This window comes from Sceloporus occidentalis, unplaced genomic scaffold (assembly GCF_023333645.1).
Source record: "Sceloporus occidentalis isolate IW3139 unplaced genomic scaffold, rSceOcc1.0.p SCAF_1, whole genome shotgun sequence".
Classification (NCBI taxonomy): Eukaryota; Metazoa; Chordata; class Lepidosauria; order Squamata; family Phrynosomatidae; genus Sceloporus; species Sceloporus occidentalis.
This window is the reverse complement of record NW_028316981.1, coordinates 318,174,452-318,191,730: the sequence shown is the minus strand read 5'-3', so window position 1 is coordinate 318,191,730 and position 17,279 is coordinate 318,174,452. Positions and strand designations below refer to the sequence as shown.

The following is a 17,279-nucleotide window of genomic DNA, read 5'->3' as shown; positions in this document are numbered from 1 at the left end:
CTGTAGAATGGAGCCACAACAGTTAAAGTGGTGTCAAACTGCATTATTTCTACAGTGTGAATGCATCCTTAGAGCAGGGATATACTAGAACCATATTTAAATATCTGAAAGGCTCTTGTCACAAGGAAGATGGAGTGAGCTTGTTTTCTGATTATAACTTAAATGTGGACTCTCTTAGAAGGTGGCAGGCTCTTCTTCACTAGAAGTTCTGTAGCAGAGTTTGGATGGCCACCTCTCAGGGAGGCTTTTGGTGGGGATTCCTGCACTGGCAGAGGGTTGGACTATATGGCCCCTGGCATCCCTTCCAACACTACGATTCTGTGATCAACCTGGGAGGATGTCATGAAGTTGGTTTTGTACTTGGCTTCTGGGCAATATTTCAGGGGAATATAGAAATATCTCTTCTAGTTCTGTGATTATGTAAAAAGAAAATCAGAAGAGAACTTGCAATCAATCCAGAGGACCCAATGTCAAGGTGTGATCACTGAGCCTCAAAAGCCTGGGTGAAGAGCCTAGGTCCACAAATGTTTTAATTTGTGGACAAAATAAAGCCAATATTGGCAATATGTGGCCCTTCATTATGATAATACTGCTCCTAATCCACCAGCAGCCCCAATGGATCTTAACGGTCAGGCAGATATAGTCAGCAAGAGGATCTCCCTCAGCTTTCATTGAGTCTTTGAAAGTCATCACAAATATGAAGTTGAAAGTTTTCATGGCCAGCATCCATATTTTTTGTGCGTTTTTCGGGCTCTGTGGCTATGTTCTAGAAGAGTTTATTCCTGACATTTTGCCAGCATCTGTGGCTGGCATCCAAAGAATGCTGACCTGGAAGAGAGTGGGTATAGATAGATATATACTGTGTGACCCTGGGTAAGGAGGAATGATTCCCATATTAATTTGTATTGCTCTGTTGTTGATGAGATGCCTCAGGGTGGGAGGATATGCGAAAGAGGATTAGTGTTTATTAATTGGTGATCATTGTCTGCTGGGAAAGTCTCTGACCCTGGGTCGTTTCTCATCTGCCAGTGCTGATTTTGGTGTTTTTCAGGACTGGTAGTCAATCTTTGTTTACTTTAAGGGTTTCTTCTTTCCTGTTGAAGATGTCCAAGTGTTTGTGGATTTCAATGGCTTCCCTGTGTATTTGGACCTCATAGTTGTCGATATGGTCCAGAACTTCAGTGTTTTCAAACAGCATTTTGAGCCCAGGATGGTTTATAATGTGTTCTGCTGATGATGATTTTTCTGGCTGACCCAGTCTGCAGTGTCTCTCCTGTTCCTTGATTTGTGTTTGGACACTGCGCTTGGTGGTCCCTATGTAGACACAGCTGCATGGGATGCAGTAAACCCCTGAGGCTGTGAGAGATCACAAATACCTTGGAACTCAGGGCCCAAACAGACAGGTCACTTTGGAGGTATGCTGTTTAAATGATGCATGTGTCCCAAGAGACCAGAAGCCGCAGCAAAGCCACACTTCACTCCTAAGGAGGGCCAAATTCAGAGGAAGGGATTGTAGAGTTGGAGGTTCCCTTTGAAAATAACTGACTTGCGTTCCTTGGATTGGCAGGTGGAGACAGCCAATGTGTCCGAGGTGATAACAGATGCGGTCATGGGCTTGGTGCATGTGGTCCAGGTCTGTGCCAAGGACTTCCTGGATGCTGGCAGCTGGAGTGAATGGAGCTCAGAGGCATGGGGCATGCCTGCCATGGGTAAGGTGCTCCTGAAAAGACTGGGGCAAGAGCGTCACTAGGACTTAATTAACTAACTAATTAATTATATCCTGCCTTCCACCTGGCAGCGGACCTGTACAAAACAACAATATTTAAGATTATTGTGGTTGTTATTAATATTATTATTTTATGTGCCATCTTTTCCTCAAAACTGGGAACATAGATTAAGACAAAGTATAGGTAAAATACCAATCGGGGGTGAGCTACTGTGATTCATCAGACCACTGGCTGTCCTGGCCTCTCCTGTCTCTTGGATGTTAAATTTGACCTCTTCTGGCAGGGACTGCCACTTAAACTTATTTTGATGAGGATGGTAGAGCAACTTACAGCAGGGGCGAGCCTTGGTGGCGCAGTGTTTAAATGCCTGTACTACAGCCACTCACTCACAAACCATAAGGTTGTGAACATGCAGAGGTAGCTGTGTTGGCCATTTAATAAATCCAAACAAAAATCCTTCAGTGATACCTTTATTGGCTAACGGAAATGCACAGTATACTTGTTGCAAGTTTTCGAAGCTCCATGGGCTTCATCATCAGGCAAGATGTTACAAAGATTTTCAAATTTACAACAAAAAATTGCAAAAGAGGGGTCCCTGTTGAGATAGAAATAGACTTTAAATTTCCTGGACTTTGAAATTCTCCCTATTGCCACATGGATAGATAGAGGAGGAACCTGCCTGCAAAAGATATCCTCCCCAGCATACCTTTTTTACTTAGGACTGAAACAACATGGAGATATCTGACTAACATCTCCAATTCTTTCCTTCTTATTTTGTAACATCTTGCCTGATAAAGAAGCCCATGGAGCTTTGAAAGCTTGCAACAAGTATTTTGTGCATTTCAGTTGACCAATAAAGGTATCACTGATTGATTTTTTTAAATAAGGTTGTAAGTTTAATACCATCCAGGGGCTCAGGGTCAACTTAGTCTTGCATCCTTCCGAAGTCGCTCAAATGAGTACCCAGCTTGTTGGTGGCAATTAGTTTACAGATTGTAAATCGGTTAGGGAGTGCTCAAGTGCACTGAGAAGCAGTATAAAAATGTAGTTGCTATTGCTAACTGCTGTGGAGAAAGGGAGCAATTTTTGCTCCATCTGCACCTGGAACAGGTCACATGGGGTCATGTTTGGCCAAAAAGAAATCAGACAAAAAGCACTAGTTGCTTCATGTCCAGTTGCAGCTCCCCATTTTGGCAAGGGGTCGCTTAGCAAAAACATTTCCCTGGAAGGCTGGTCAGTCCTCTAACAGGTCTCCTGGAGTAGCATGCTTGTTTGTTTGTTTGTTTGTTTGTTTGTTTGTTTGTTTGTTTGCTAAAACACCCCCTCTCTGGTAGCAATTGGAAATGACTTCAGGTGGTGACTTTTGTGTGTTTCCTGGAGGCGTTTTGTGTGCACCAGGAGCCAGTGTGTTGTAGTGATTTGAGCAATGGAGACCAGGCTCCAAATCCCAGCCTGGCCATTTGGAGTGGGAGGCATATAATGTCACAAAAGAAAAGTTGGGGCCACCAGAGTCTGTACTTTCCTCAACTCTTGATTGCCAGCATTGCACAGGGGTGGGCTTTGTAGGCCTTGGACTCTTCATTCTTGCAAGCTTCTCCTCAGACCAACCCATGAGCCTAAACCTGGTCTTCCACCAGGACTTCCTTTCTCCATGGCAGTTCCATCGTGCAAATCTTCCCTTTCCTTTCTTCAGGACAAACCGCGGCACCCAGTGAAGCTGCCACCGCTGTCGCTGAGCCAGAAAGTCCAGCGGAGGAGCCCTCTCTGGCCCCCAACAATGAGCTGGTTGGTACGTACGCAAGATCTCCCCACAAATACAAGACACAACAGACACTTCTGGATGGAGGGGAGCAACATCTCCTAAAATAAACTCTGCTCTGGACATTTGAAATAATGTTAAACCAGGAATGGGTGGTGCTCTTTCAGCCTAAGGGCCAGATTTAATTTCAGAGAGCTTATCGGGGGGGGCCACATTTGCAGCCAAATAAAATAGCCCCTCCCCATTCTCTTGGCATGGGGTCCAAATGATGCAGCACCCAATCCTTGAATCTGGTGTGAACAGTCTGGACAATATCCAATCCATTCAGCACCAAATTCAAGATATACCCCTCTTAAAACATATTTTAAAAACCACCCTGTTTGCTCCAGATCTTTCCAGGAGCTCCAGATCCATCCTTTAAATGTGTTTAAAATGTGTCTTATTGTGCCATGTGGTTGAGGTCCCTTGTTCTGGCCTTAGAGCAAGTGGTTTGCCACTGCTGCAGCTATGCTACGCATTGGATGGCACAACATGACGGCTGTGTGAACAGCTGCATTGCATTAAGGAGCCCTGGTGGCGCAGTGGTTAAATGCTGGTCCTGCACCACAATGTTGTAAATTCAATCCTAGAGGAAGGCCCCAAGGTTGACTTAGCCTTCCATTGGCTAACAAATTGTAAGTGCAAGAGCCTTCTTGCCACCAGTGGTGGCAATGGTGGTGTGAAGAGGGACTTCAAAATTGTCTGTGAAGCCTCTTGCCTTACTCGGGAATTTGAGTGAATCGAAGGAATCCACAAAGATCTAGTTCCCACTTCTAGTTTTTCGATAACTTTTAAAAAATTAGGAGATTGGAGAAAAGTAGAAGTGGAGGAGATTGGGAGCATCAGCTACCATGTATCTGCAGCCAGCAAATGCCATCACCAACCCCTTTTAATCGTTATTGGTGGATTTGACTGATTTACTGTTACCAACTACTGATCAAAGGCAGGAAAAGTGGATTCTAAATGAAGTTGCCTGATAGTTATGAAAATACTCTTTGATGTACTGCTCCTTAGTTGAAAGAAACTGAACTGAACTGAATGGAGATGAATGTATAACTACTGTGAAACTATTAAAACTGTGGAAAGAGACAAAACTAGAGTCACCAGACTGAAAACTAGAGAGGTCTCCTTTATCCTTAATAATTTCCCAGAAGAGGGGATTTCAGCGGATGTTGCTTGTCATGCAACCAGATACCAAGGCACACCTGCTGAAATCCCTTCTCCTCCCTAACCTTGAAAAGTACAGGAACTCTCTCCAGTTTTCCCTCTGGCAACCTTAGGTGTTGGATTTTGACATCAAACCTCTCCCTCTGGCTTTACTTCGTGAACGAAAATTCATAATGTTGATTAAGAAAAATTATGGGGATCCATAAAATAAGGGCTGTAAAGGGGAAGCAATGTGCCACCCACAGCCCACAGTTTGGCCAGCCTAGTATGCAAGTTGGTTGGGCATCCTGACATGGGGCCCTAGACCTGTAGTGGGGCAGGAGGTGAGGAGTTTGCAGAAGCAGGAGACCCGAAGGATCACCTTTCCCCTTCTCTTTCCAGCAGGTCGCAGTGATCCCACGGAGAAAGTGGCAGTTCTGGTCTCACTGGGTGTTTTTGCCTTCTTCGTCCTTGCGGCCATTCTGGTCTTTGCTTTTCTGATGTGGTAGGTGCCCCTTGTTACCTATTTTGCTCCAGATTAATTTTGATATGAGAATTGGCTCAAGGAAGCAGGGAGGTGGCTTTTTGGTAACTTTAAAAAGCAAGGATCTTTCAGCCTTCGTCTACCAGGCCCAAGAAACTAAATTCCTGAATTTATAACTGTTTTAATCCCTAAAATTGTTTAATTGTTTTTTTAAATTTTATATTTATGTATTTTTATATTTTGTACTGTTTTTAAATTGTACAGTGGACCCTTGTTATACGCTGGGGTTTGGTTCCAAGATCCCCCGTGTATAACAAAATCCATGTATACTCAAGTCCCATTAAATATAATGACATAGCAAAATGGTGTCCCTTATAAAAAATGGAACATCAAGGTTTGATATTTGAAATTTATACTTTTTTTGAACATTTTCAAACCATGTATGCTTGAATCCGTGTATAAGAAATCCGTGTATAAGAAGGGCCGACTGTATTGTTTTATACATGTTTGCCGCCTTGAGTCCCTATATTGGGAGAAAGGCGGAATATAAGAAAATATAATATAATAATAATTGTAACATTCATACAAAGCACCCACTCAGACATGAACAAATTAAAGGTAGGTTAAATGGGATAGAGATTAGAATGATGGGGACCATACGGTACCAATGCAAAGACCAGAAGTCCAGATCAGAGGGGAAATTGCAGAGAAAGTCAACTAAGAATGCTAGTAATTCTGAGGAGTCTAGATAAAATCATGGCTTCAACAGCCCTCTAAACTTTTTACTTTGCAGGCAGATTCTTGGGAATCTGAAAGGTGGAAATTTCCATGGGGAGGAAAGAGCAAACCCTATGCCATAAAATGTAGCATACTAAATAAAAGAGGTGGCAGATCCATATGGCTTGCCTCTTTGGTGTCTGGATGGCAACAAGTAGAAGAGCCATCTTTGCCTCTGAAACCGGAGAAATAGATTTAAATGTCAAATCTATTCCTGCCTATCTTGGCACTTCCTGGGTGAATTACACCCAGTGCTTTCATCCAGGACTATGTGCCAAGGTATGGAGTTTGATATCAAGGTTCAATTAGAGGCAAAAGAAGCTATTGGGGGTAGAATAACACCCTCATTGATGACTGGGGACAGGAACCTTGGCTTGCGGGGAGGAGAAGCCCCCTTTGAATAAAAAGTGTCCTTTAGGAGACTATATAGGTTGGGGGGTTGCATTAGCCCCCCAGTTGACCTGGAAGGACCTCACATCCCCAACTCTAGAAAAAAAATCCAAAAATAAAATTGCCCTCAAATGCCTCAATAGTCCACCGAGGGGTTATAGGGGAAGGCAAATTTCATCACATTTCACCTCCTTTGTGCTGTTTGAGGGGCTTTTTATTAACAGGACATGATCCAGAAGTCAACATCTGGTTCATTTTCTGTTTAGAAAAGGCCTCTTTTCAGCCTAAAATAGAATATTAGAATCATAGAGTTGGAAGAGACCACAAGGGACATCCAGTCCAACCCTCTGCCACGCAGGAAATCAAAGCATCCCCGACAGATGGAAGCCACCCCTGACAAATATCCATGGAAGGGATCTAGAAGTAGGACCCGGAACAATGGATGCAAGCTACAGGGAAAGAGATTCCACCTCAACATTAGGAGGAACTTCCTGACAGTAAGGGCTGTTCGACATTGGAACACACTCCCTTGGAGACTGTGGGGGAGTCTCCTTCCTTGGAAGTCTTTAAGCAGAGGCTGGATGGCCATCTGTCGGGGATACTTTGATTTGGATTTCCTGCATGGCACAGGGTTGGACTGGATGGTCCTTGTGGTCTCTTCCAACTCTATGATTCTATGACAAAATTGCTCCTTCAAATCTTCCTAGTGGACATTTGAAATATATGGGGGCAAAATGTCATTAGAAAGGAGAGGAGTTGCTAGGGAACATTTAGGGAACTGAAAAAATAACCTTGGGGACTACTTGTGGCCATAAGAGTGCCAGGTTAAAAACCAGAGGGGGCTCCTGTACTTATAATGGATAGGTAGAAGAGGAGATTTCACAAAGGGTTACTTGTCACTCAGCCAGATTCTAAGCTAACCTTGCTGAAATTCCTTTTTCTACACTGGCATTAAAGCTACAGGAATCCTCTCCAGTTTTCAACCTGGCAGCCTTATTTTGCCCAAGGGCAGTACTTTCTCCACATTTGATTTAGTAGATCTAGTAGACTTAATTACCCTAAAGGCATCAGATCCCTTCTAATCTTGGAAGCAAAGCAGGGTCAGCCCTGGTTAGTCCTTGGATGGGAGATTGCCAACCAATCATGGGTGCTATAGATCTGTTTCAGTGGAAGGAATTGCCAAAACCATCTCTGAATTTTCCCTGCCTAAGATAACCCTATGGAATTCATGGGGTCACCATAACTGGAGAGGCGACTTGAAGGCACATACACAGAGAGTAGATATGGAGGGAATATTTGGATCATCTGCTCCAACCCAGTCCTGCTGGGATCCATAGCTATCACATTTTGGGTGCCCTGAAGAAAAGCCCTCAATGTACTGTCAACGGGCCCCCAATCCACTCATGGACACTCCTCTATGTGGAGGAAAGGACCCCCCAAATCTCACCAAGGGTTGATCTTCATTGCTGGATGCTTTGGGGAGAAGCAGTGCTTTTGTGCTTCCTCCGCATCACCGCCACCACCATCATCTGCAGGGAGTGGCATGTCTTTCTTCTCTCCAAGCAACTATCCTGCTGTGCCAAACCTTAATGGCAGCTCTGAGGTCAGGACTCTCACATTCAGAAGATCCACACCAGAGGGAATTCTGACCAGGTCTAGGCCAGAAAGTCTGGCAAGAAACCTTTCCCCTTTCCCTCCACCACCATTTCATCCACATTGCAGCCCAACACCAGCCTGTTGTGTTTTTCTGGCTGGGATCCACCTGCATTTTGGAGCCTCTCCACTGCAAACAAGATGAAAATTAGTGGCGTCGCTAGTGCTGGAACTGAATTGAGAAGCCAGGGTTTCCAATTCCGGGGAAGGGAAGTCCGGCGGATAACGGGGAAAATAGATTTGCTTTGCTGAGGGCAGCTGTGGCACTAAGAGCAAGACTGCTGGATAACATCCCAGTCTCTTGTTACTTACTGCAGCCAGCCAGTCAAAGGCTTCCAGGATCAACATAATCTTGCTATTCAGAATACTAATATTAAGGCTGCAAAGAACACTCACAGATTTTCTTTTTCTTGACAAGAAAGGGTGTTGTATCACATTGATTGTGGTGATTATGAATAAAAATGGACACTGCAGTCAAGACCTCAGAAGAAGACTAGGACTTGGAAGGGCAGCTCTGAAGGAATTAGAGAAGATCTTGAAGTGTAAAAATATATCATTAAATACCAGAGTTAGAATTGTCCATGCCAGTGTATTTCCCATATCTATGTGTGGTTTTGAGAGTTGGACAGAGAAGGAAAGAAGATAGGGGGAAAGTGACTTATTTAGGATGTGGTTCTAAGTTCTGATAATATTGTGGACTTTTAAAATGCCCAATGGATGAATCCTAGAGCAAACTGTCCTGTAAGCACAGATGACTACATAGGTTGTCCTATTTTGCCCATATCATGAGAAGAAAGGACTCACTAGAAAATACTATAATGCTTGGGAAAGTGGAAGACAGTGGAAGTGAACAGAGGAAGATCATAAAACAGATGGTGGATAGATTCAATCATTGGGCCCATTCACACTACAAAAAAAAAATCGGTTTTCAAACCGATTCAATCACGTGAAGTTCATACTCACCCGGAATCTCACACAAGCGAATCCGAGGCTTGCACACCCGTTCTGTGGTAAATGGCCCCTAGCGCGGTGTTTTTGAAATCGGCGCAAATACCGTTTCTTTTGGAAAACCCCGGGTCCTGGGAATGAGAACTTGGCCTCGATCACGATCGAGGCAAATTGAGGGAGGGATTTAGGTCAGAGGGTGGGCAAAGGGCAAGGCATTTCCTCCCCTCATTGGAGGGGAGGGGGAGGAGGAAAGAGCCCTGGGAAGAAGGGAGCAAGGGAAGGCATTCTTTAGGAGCCTCTTTTCCCTGCATCCCCTGCCCAAAGCCCTCTGTCGCTGGGCATTCCTTCCCTTGCAGGAGGAAAAAATTCAGGTCATGAACGGAGCTCACGTCAGGCAACCCCCCCCCCCCTTTTCAAATTCAAACAATTTTTTTGGAGCAAATATGCGCATTGAATACATTATGTTTGTATTCCAGAGGCAGATGGAGCTGGGCTTGCACTTTATATCCTTGGATCTCCTTGCCTTCTGCAGAGGGGGAAGCTACAAATGTTGCAAACAATCAATGTTACATTTTTAACAATTTTTTGGAGCAAATATGCACATGGTTTGTCTTCTTGAGCAGATACAGCAAGGGAAGCAAAGGGAAAGCTAATGTTGCTTTTAAAAGCATTAAAAAAAATGCATGGCAATCCCATCCTTTGCCTGGGACAGGGGCAGATCTGACCCCAAAGCCCACAGGTTTATAAAAAGAGAGAGAGAGAGAGAGGCATCTCTCTCCCTGCTTCAGCCGCTGAAACCCCTGTGCCTGGCTCTTTAAAAAGGGAGGACACTTTCCCCGATGCCCTGCAAACGTCACCATGACGATAGCTTGATTGGCAGCAGCCACCTCGCCAGCAGACACAGAATGCATTCCATTTCTAATTTGCAGGTCAAAATGCATTCGATTTCAAATTTGTAGTGGGCACTTGCTAACGGAGCGATTCGGGGGAGGGGCATCTGGATCAGCCCAGTTCCTTCCAGGTCTTTTAGACCAGTATCAATGGGGCCAGAGAATCCATGGCCATGAATCTAGAGGAGCTGCGCAGGGCGGTTGAGGACAGAATGACTTGGAAGTCTCTCATTCTTTGGGTCGCCATAGGTCAACGTTGACTTGAAAGAAGTTAACAACAACAAAAATCAGTTGCAAAAGCTTACCATTCAACAGAAGGGTTGTGGCACAATTAACACACAATATCACATGTGAAGATTTATGCTACACAACACCACTATTGGATCTCATCCAGAGAGTTGCTGTTAACAGCCTTGGATCCCATCCCAGAAGAAAAGTGAAGTATATAATCAGATAAATAAATAAATAGTAGGGCAGGCAGGGTGAAACCTGAGCGGGGGGGGGGGGGGGGGGAGGGGGCACATGGTTTCAGGTTTCCTTGCATTCATCTAACTCCATGGTTGGTCTTGTTGGGCCAGAACTTCCTGACAGTAAAAGCTGTTCGACAGTGGAACACACTCTTTCCTCAGAGTGTAGTGGAGTCTCCTTCTTTGGAGGTCTTTAAGCAGAGGCTGGATGGCCATCTGTTGGGGATGCTGTGATTGAGAGTTCCTGCATGGCAGAATGGGGCTGGACTGGATGGCCCTTGGGGTCTCTTCCAACTCTAGGATTCTAGGATTCTACAGCTGCCTTTGCAAGGGTTCATCTCTCTTGTTCTCTCTCTCTTTCTTCCCCATCCCCAATTCTCTCCTTGTTTCCAAGGATCCGGATGAAGAAGCACAGCAAGGAGGCCACAAAAAACCATGATCTACTTGCAGCTGCCATCCACATGAAATCCTTGCCCAGTGAGTACAGTCCCTTCTCTCCTTCTGTGGAGGGAAGAAAAAGAGAGAAAGCGTCCTTTTATTCATACTGTCAAAAGGGGAAAAAGAAATTCAGTACAGCAGCTTCTCCATCTTATGGAGCAATGGATTCACAGGAAAAGTGATTCCACCCAAACATTAGGAAGAACTTTCTGATGGTAAGAGCTATTTGACAGTGGGACACACTCCCTTGGAGAGTGGTGGATTCTCTTTCTTTGGAGGTTTATAAAGAGTCTGAATGGCCATCTGTTCGAAACCCCTCTGCTCCACCATGGAAACCCACAGCAACATTCTTATTTATGTGGCCATGCCCTCATTTTGTCCCACCATAACTACACCCTGTAAAATCCCACAAGACTGTGCAAGCTTTCACTTTGTCCACAACTCTTCCCAGGGTGGGGGTGTGGGAAAAAATTAAAATGGAAGCGATGAGGGAAGTGGCATGGCATCCCAAAATCTGGCTGGATATTGTAGGTATGACGTCTGCAACCAAAGTACATCCCAAATGGGAGAATGTAGAGTCATTGCTAGGGATTTAAAGCCTCCACAGACTGGCCATAAAGGACAACATTGGGGCAGAGTGGGGGCATGGTACCTGCACAACACATGCCCCAACTCTGCCCCATGCTGGTGTGACACCGCGCACCCCACCACATGGTGGGTGGCATCACGGTGCTCCTCTGGCGCTGCATCCAGATGATGCAGCACCAAAGGAGCACTGAAAAGCCACAGTGCCCATGGCTATGGCGCCCTTTCCACAGTTTTTGCGGCTCCTTTTTACACCACAGAAAGGCCAGATTGGGGCCGCATCTGGCCCTGAAAGGGGGCTGGTGCAAGCCGCCCCTTAGAAGCAATCTGTTCAGCCCCTTAATGGCCCAGTAGTGTGTCTTGAGATCAAGGGGTCATTCACACACTGTTGTTTTAGCAGAAAAAATATGAATAATCTCACTCACGTATTCCGGATTTTTTGTTCACACTATGGAGCCACATCTCTATGCATCTCTGCATGTTCTGCTGCTCACACATGCCAGCGCTACAAATAAAGATGGAGTTGATGATGCAAATGTATTCAAAACATGATCAAGGCATGCAGAGTTTAAGCATGGTTTACCCTGGGTCCATTTTCATCAGGTATTCACACAGCCGACAAGGTGAATCTTTTAGGAATACTTGGGGAGGGGGGAAGACCAGATCAATTATCCTGGGTTAAGGTGGGGGGGGGGGGGTCTGGCAGCCCCCCCACCAAAGAAAAAACGTAATCGGGTACATTTGAAATGCATGTGATCAACAAAGATTCGACCCAGACTCAACCTGGATTATTTTCACCATCTGAATAACCCCTAAATTCTTTGGAAGCTTTTTATTGCAACCCTTTGGAAGCTTTCCAAGGCGGTGGCATTCACTACAGAGGCAGGAAGGGAGAGAAGAGGCAGTGCTGCAGGCAGGTTAGATTGGAAAAGCATGATTCCTTTTTGCATAGCGCCATAAAATGGTGCTTTATTGGTAATCCTGCAGGGAGGAAAAAATACAGCCTTGTCCATCTACATTTGGGGCGAGTCAGACCTTCCATGCAGAGCAGCCCTGGACATTCCTGGGAACCCAGCCACGTAGTAAAGCCAGTGCTTCCAATTATTTTTAGAAGTACAAGGAGCAAAAGGGGAGGGATTTGTTCAAGCAGAGCATTTATTTATTTCCTCTGGCATTTCAAAGGCCTTCCCAAATGTGGGATGCATCTGCACTGCAGAAATAAAACTGTTTGTCACTGCTTTAACTGCCATGGCTCCATGCTCCCAGATTCCACAACCTTGAATTGAATACAGTTGTTTTGTATCAGACAAAAAGGTTCACTTGATTTCGTAGGAGACGGCGAGATCGGGGCTGTAGCATGTAGTTGCCACGGCCCTGATATGGCACTAAAAGGGGCAGTCTGTCAAGCCTCTCAGACACAATCTGCTTTAATGGACTGTGGCTTGCAACTTCCCTATCCCTGAAGCAAGACCAACAAAAGAGACTTTCTCATGGCCTCTGTAGCAAGCCACAGATTCACAGTAGCTTTTCAAGTGTAGTTGGACTGCAACATCTAGCATCCTTCACCATTGGCTTGGCCAGCTAGGAAGACTGCTAGATGTTTGGGAGTTGCAGTTCCCCACCACTACCAGGTGCCACTAGATTTCTTTCTTCTCTGCCTGTCTGCAACACATTTGGCTTCTCAAATTTCCTTCTCTCTTTATTCGGGGAATGCGAGGAATAGTCTCGGATAAAATGAACCACAAATTGTTGAAAAGCTTCTGTCTGAACTTGGCCCTGGAGGATACTGTAAGCATCCAAAGGAGAGTAAGGCTGCTGCCACCATGCAGAAATAAAGCAGTTTGACACAACTTTAATTTCCATAGCTCAATGCTAAGGAATTCTGGGATTTGTAGTTTGGTGCAGCATCAGAGCTCTCTGACAGGGAAGGCTAAATATTTCACAGAACTACAACTGTGTCATGGCAGTTAAAGTGGTGGCAACATGAAGTAATTCTGCAGTGTGGATACACCCTAAGGGATCAGAATGCCTCAAGAACAGCCTTATCTAATCTTTGGCCTTCCAGTTTTTTGGACTCCTGGGATTTCTAACCCATCATCCCTGATGTTTCTCCAGCAGCTGTGGCTGGCATCTTCAGAGAATGCTGTCATGGAAGTGAGTGGGATATATATACTGTTGGTTGAGAGGAAGTGGTTTGCATGTTAATCTGTGTATTGTTCTTTTGTTGAATGGCAAGGCCTCAGGGTGTCTATTTAATTAGTGATCCATTGTCTGGTAGGAAACCCCCCTGACCCTCTTCCATTGTTTCCTCCTGCAGAAGCCCAGATCTTGTAGCTTGGGTCGGGGACCCCTGGCAGGGCAATGCCCACCCACAAGAGGGGCAGCAAGCCACTCATCTCCTCATCTGCAGCTGCCCATCAACCCTCCAAGAGAGGCAACCTGGGTACCTTTTTGCCTGGCCACTCTACGCACAACAGCCACTGCAGTCAAAAGGAAAGTAACCCAACTGAAGGACGTTTTGGGAAGGCACCTTGGTACCAAAGGAGGGGTGCCACCTCTGATGGAGTACCTCATCCCTTTTCTAGATGCAAACTGCGGGCCGGATGGTGGCTGCTGGTGTTGGACCCATTCTTGGCCTGTGTCCACCTTCGTTCTTTGCAATGGACACCAAACTGCAACTGATGTCTTGGTGTCCACCAAGCCTGGCAGAAGGCATTGGTGACGGCAGCCATTGCATTGGGCAAAAGGACTGGCATGCCTGGCTCAGCTTCACAGACTTGGCACCCTCTCAACATCCCCTTCCTTCCCTCATCACTCCCATGGGACTAAAACATGGCCCTTTCGGACTGTAGACCTTTTGTCTGCTTGAGTCTCAAATTGTGACCCTGCAAGTCAAAGGTAGCCTCGCTCAGTGAGCCACCAGAAGCAACAGGGCATTGTGGGAAGTCCAGAGGACTCAAAGCATTGTGGGGCCTTTTCCAGAGTGGGTGGAAGCATCAGCCAGGGAGACCGGAGGTGGTGGCACAGATCTCGACAAATACCATACGGCACAGCTACCAGCTCATGAATTTGCTCGCGTGCGTGCGTTTGTATTTGTGAGGTGTGATTGTGCATATGTGTTCACTTGGTCAGTATGAGACATTTCAGGTCAAGAATTAAATTCCTGGCTTTTGATTTGTTTTGTAAAAAAAATGTAGTCCTCCCGTCAGGCTCTATGAGGACATCCGTGTCATTCAAGAGAAGCTGCTCAAATTGGTGTAAGTGCTACATAGCTTGTTCACAGCTTGGCCAATCTGCCAGGGCAAGGAGTGGCATAGTTGGAGACAGGGAGCCCTTGTTGGCACTCTTTGGACATTTGGGGACCCCAACTCAGTCACCCCTGCACTTTGTAGAATTATAAAATTATAGGATTGAAAGGCAGCCCTGGGGTCATCTGCTCCAACCCATTATTATGCTGGAAGACGCAATTGCAGCACTCCTGAAAGATACCCATCCAACCTCTGTTTAAAGACCTCCAAAGATGGAGAGTCCATCAGGTAGTCCACTGTTGAACAGCTCTGACTGTGTGAGACTCCATCATTCAAACAGAGGCTGGATGGTCATCTGTTGGAGGTGCTTTAATTGTTGTATTCCTGCATGGCAGACTGGGGTTGGACTGGATGGCCCTTGGGGTCTTTTCCGACTCTAGGATGCTATGATTCTATGCAGAGCACATTGCCTCCAGGCCTCTGTGTATAATTAGGAAATACAGCAAGCATAGGCACACAAGGCAGGATGTGTTAGTGTGTGTCTCACTGGCCTGCCTAGGGTTTGTCTGCCTAAGGATGGAGCTAGGACAGGCTGCAAGTTTCAGCAAAAACAGCTAGCTCCTCTGGGCCCCTCTGAGGAGTCGTTGCTCACAGAGACATGCATCCAGCTGTGCCAAAGTCCCCTCACCCACCAGCCAGCCCAGCAATCGGGTGGGGTCGGGCTGTGTAGTGAGCAGTCCCCGTCTCCTGCCAAACCCTCTGAGGCATCAAACTTGATGGAAACTTCCTGAGATGAAGGCAGCGGTGGTGGTGGTGGCAGGCGCCAGATGGCAGGAGGAGGGGAAAGGCAGGAGGGAAGCTAAAAATAATCAAGTACACTTTCTCCTGCCAGGAGGCTTGCCAGAACTGAGCCGGGCACAGGGGTCAAAGTGGTCCTTCCTGCCAACTGGGGAGGGAAGCAAAGTCCAAAAGAGAGTAGCTGGGAAAGGGCTGCGGATGGGAGGAGGTAGAAGAGGAAAGTTGCAACTGGCTCTGTGAGGTGTTCCATGTGTGAATGTGCACAAAAGGGAGTGTGGTGGTCTGTGTGTCTTGGACCTGGAGCCCTTTTTGTCCCTTGCCACTAACATGGTGGGGTTATTCACTTTCTGGTAGTTGTAGCCACGTTGGTGGACAGACATCTGTACTGCACTATTATAGCAGCTTGGTTGGACTTCCACTGCCATGGCTCCATCACTTGAAATCCTGGGATCTGTAGTTTACTGCAGGCATTTGAATCATAGAATCATAGAGTTGGAAGAGATCCCAAGGGCCATCCAGTCCAACCTCCTGCCATGCAGGAACTCACAGTCAAAGCACCCCCAACAGATGACTATCCAGCTGCTGTTTTAAGACCTCCAAAGAAGGAGGCTTTGCCATTGCTAATCCTCTTCCCTCAACTAGGGGCCCATTCACACTGCATTTTAACCTGGGCTCCAATCCAATTTAAATGAGGGTCATTCATACTTGTGCCGGGGTTTCATGACCCTAATTGGGGAATCATTCATACTTGCGCCAGGGTTTCATGACTCGAATCAGGGGGTCGTTCACACTTGTGCCGGGGTTTTCTAACCCGATTTGGGGGGGGGGTGTAAATCCCCCTTAACCCAGGGTTTTTTGCCATGGATTTTCTTGCAGTTCTTTTCAAAAGAACCATTTTTTTGCCGATGGGAACTTGAAAATCGTTCCAATCCAATTCCTTCCTCCTCCTCTCCCTCAGCCACCCCTGTTCTTGCCTCCCTCCAGCCACCTCCATTCGCCACCCCTGATCTTGCCTCCATTTGCCCCCTCCGTCCTTCTCCTTCCTCCTCTTCCTCCCTCCTCTGTCACACCAATCTTGCCTCCATTTGCTCCCTCCATCATTCTCCTTCCTCCTCTTCCTCAGCCACCTCCACTCTTCCTCCCCTCCTTCTGCCAGAGATTGATAAATGCCTCATGGAACTACAATCCCAGGGCACAGCCTCGGTAATTGAAAGTGTTGTCAGAGAGGTATGATTGTGTAGTTCAAAAGAGTGTTAGCTCTGAACCAGAGCATGGAAACTTCATTTCCAGACTGTGGTTGAGATCCTCCAATTACAAGACTTGGTATAACTTTACACTCATGGAATTATGCCACATTTGTGCTACACCACCTTATTACAGAATTGCAAAGTTGCACAAATTAAGCTCATAGCACATTGATGCACTATACACAAGCATGCAATCAGTACACAATGGCATACAATGGCACTGCATACATTACTCTGTTTTGTGGAATTCAGTATAGACATCCAGCCTCAGCCAAAAAAGTGCAACCATGTGCAGAAGAGAACTAACATGTGTGCAAGACCCCCCATAGGATGCCAGCCTACAGTTCCCCTGGTCAGCACATGGCCACACTGGCTGAGAGATGCTGGGAGTTGTCTTTTTTAAAAAATAACGTACCCAAGCTTTGGTCTGAACTGGCCAAGAAGAACAAAGCAGGATTGTGACCAGGCTGTTTTATAGAGGAAATTGAGGAGATTGATGGCCCTCCCCACAACTTGAGGGTGGGAGGCAGTGGAAAAAGTGGTACCACAGATGGGCATTTCTTTCTTTCATGGGTTGTGCACAGCCTGTGGGCTCCCAGCTCGCCCATCCCCAAGCTGTCCTGCAGTTTGGTTTGAAGAAGGAAGCTGCCATTGTCTCTGGTAGCCATCCACTCTCCCTCCTC

At 46.2% G+C, this 17,279-nt stretch overlaps 1 protein-coding gene across 6 annotated transcripts in view; it reads left to right on the top strand.

The window, feature by feature from the left end:
* The window catches only part of IL11RA (interleukin 11 receptor subunit alpha), a 146,739-nt gene extending 132,262 nt beyond the window's left edge, over positions 1–14,477 (top strand). For 3 of the 6 annotated variants that reach the window (XM_089498385.1, XM_089498391.1, XM_089498399.1), the window contains 5 exons: positions 1,568–1,709; positions 3,421–3,516; positions 5,074–5,176; positions 10,675–10,757; positions 13,621–14,477. In XM_089498385.1, the coding sequence (XP_089354511.1) occupies positions 1,568–1,709; positions 3,421–3,516; positions 5,074–5,176; positions 10,675–10,757; positions 13,621–13,637 (441 nt within the window). In that variant the 3' untranslated portion in view covers positions 13,638–14,477. Of the gene's footprint in view, positions 1–1,567; positions 1,710–3,420; positions 3,517–5,073; positions 5,177–10,674; positions 10,758–13,620 lie in introns of those variants that run through there. The other 3 variants (XM_089498406.1, XM_089498421.1, XM_089498414.1) reach the window with 3 other exon arrangements.
* Positions 14,478–17,279: the final 2,802 nt, after the last annotated feature.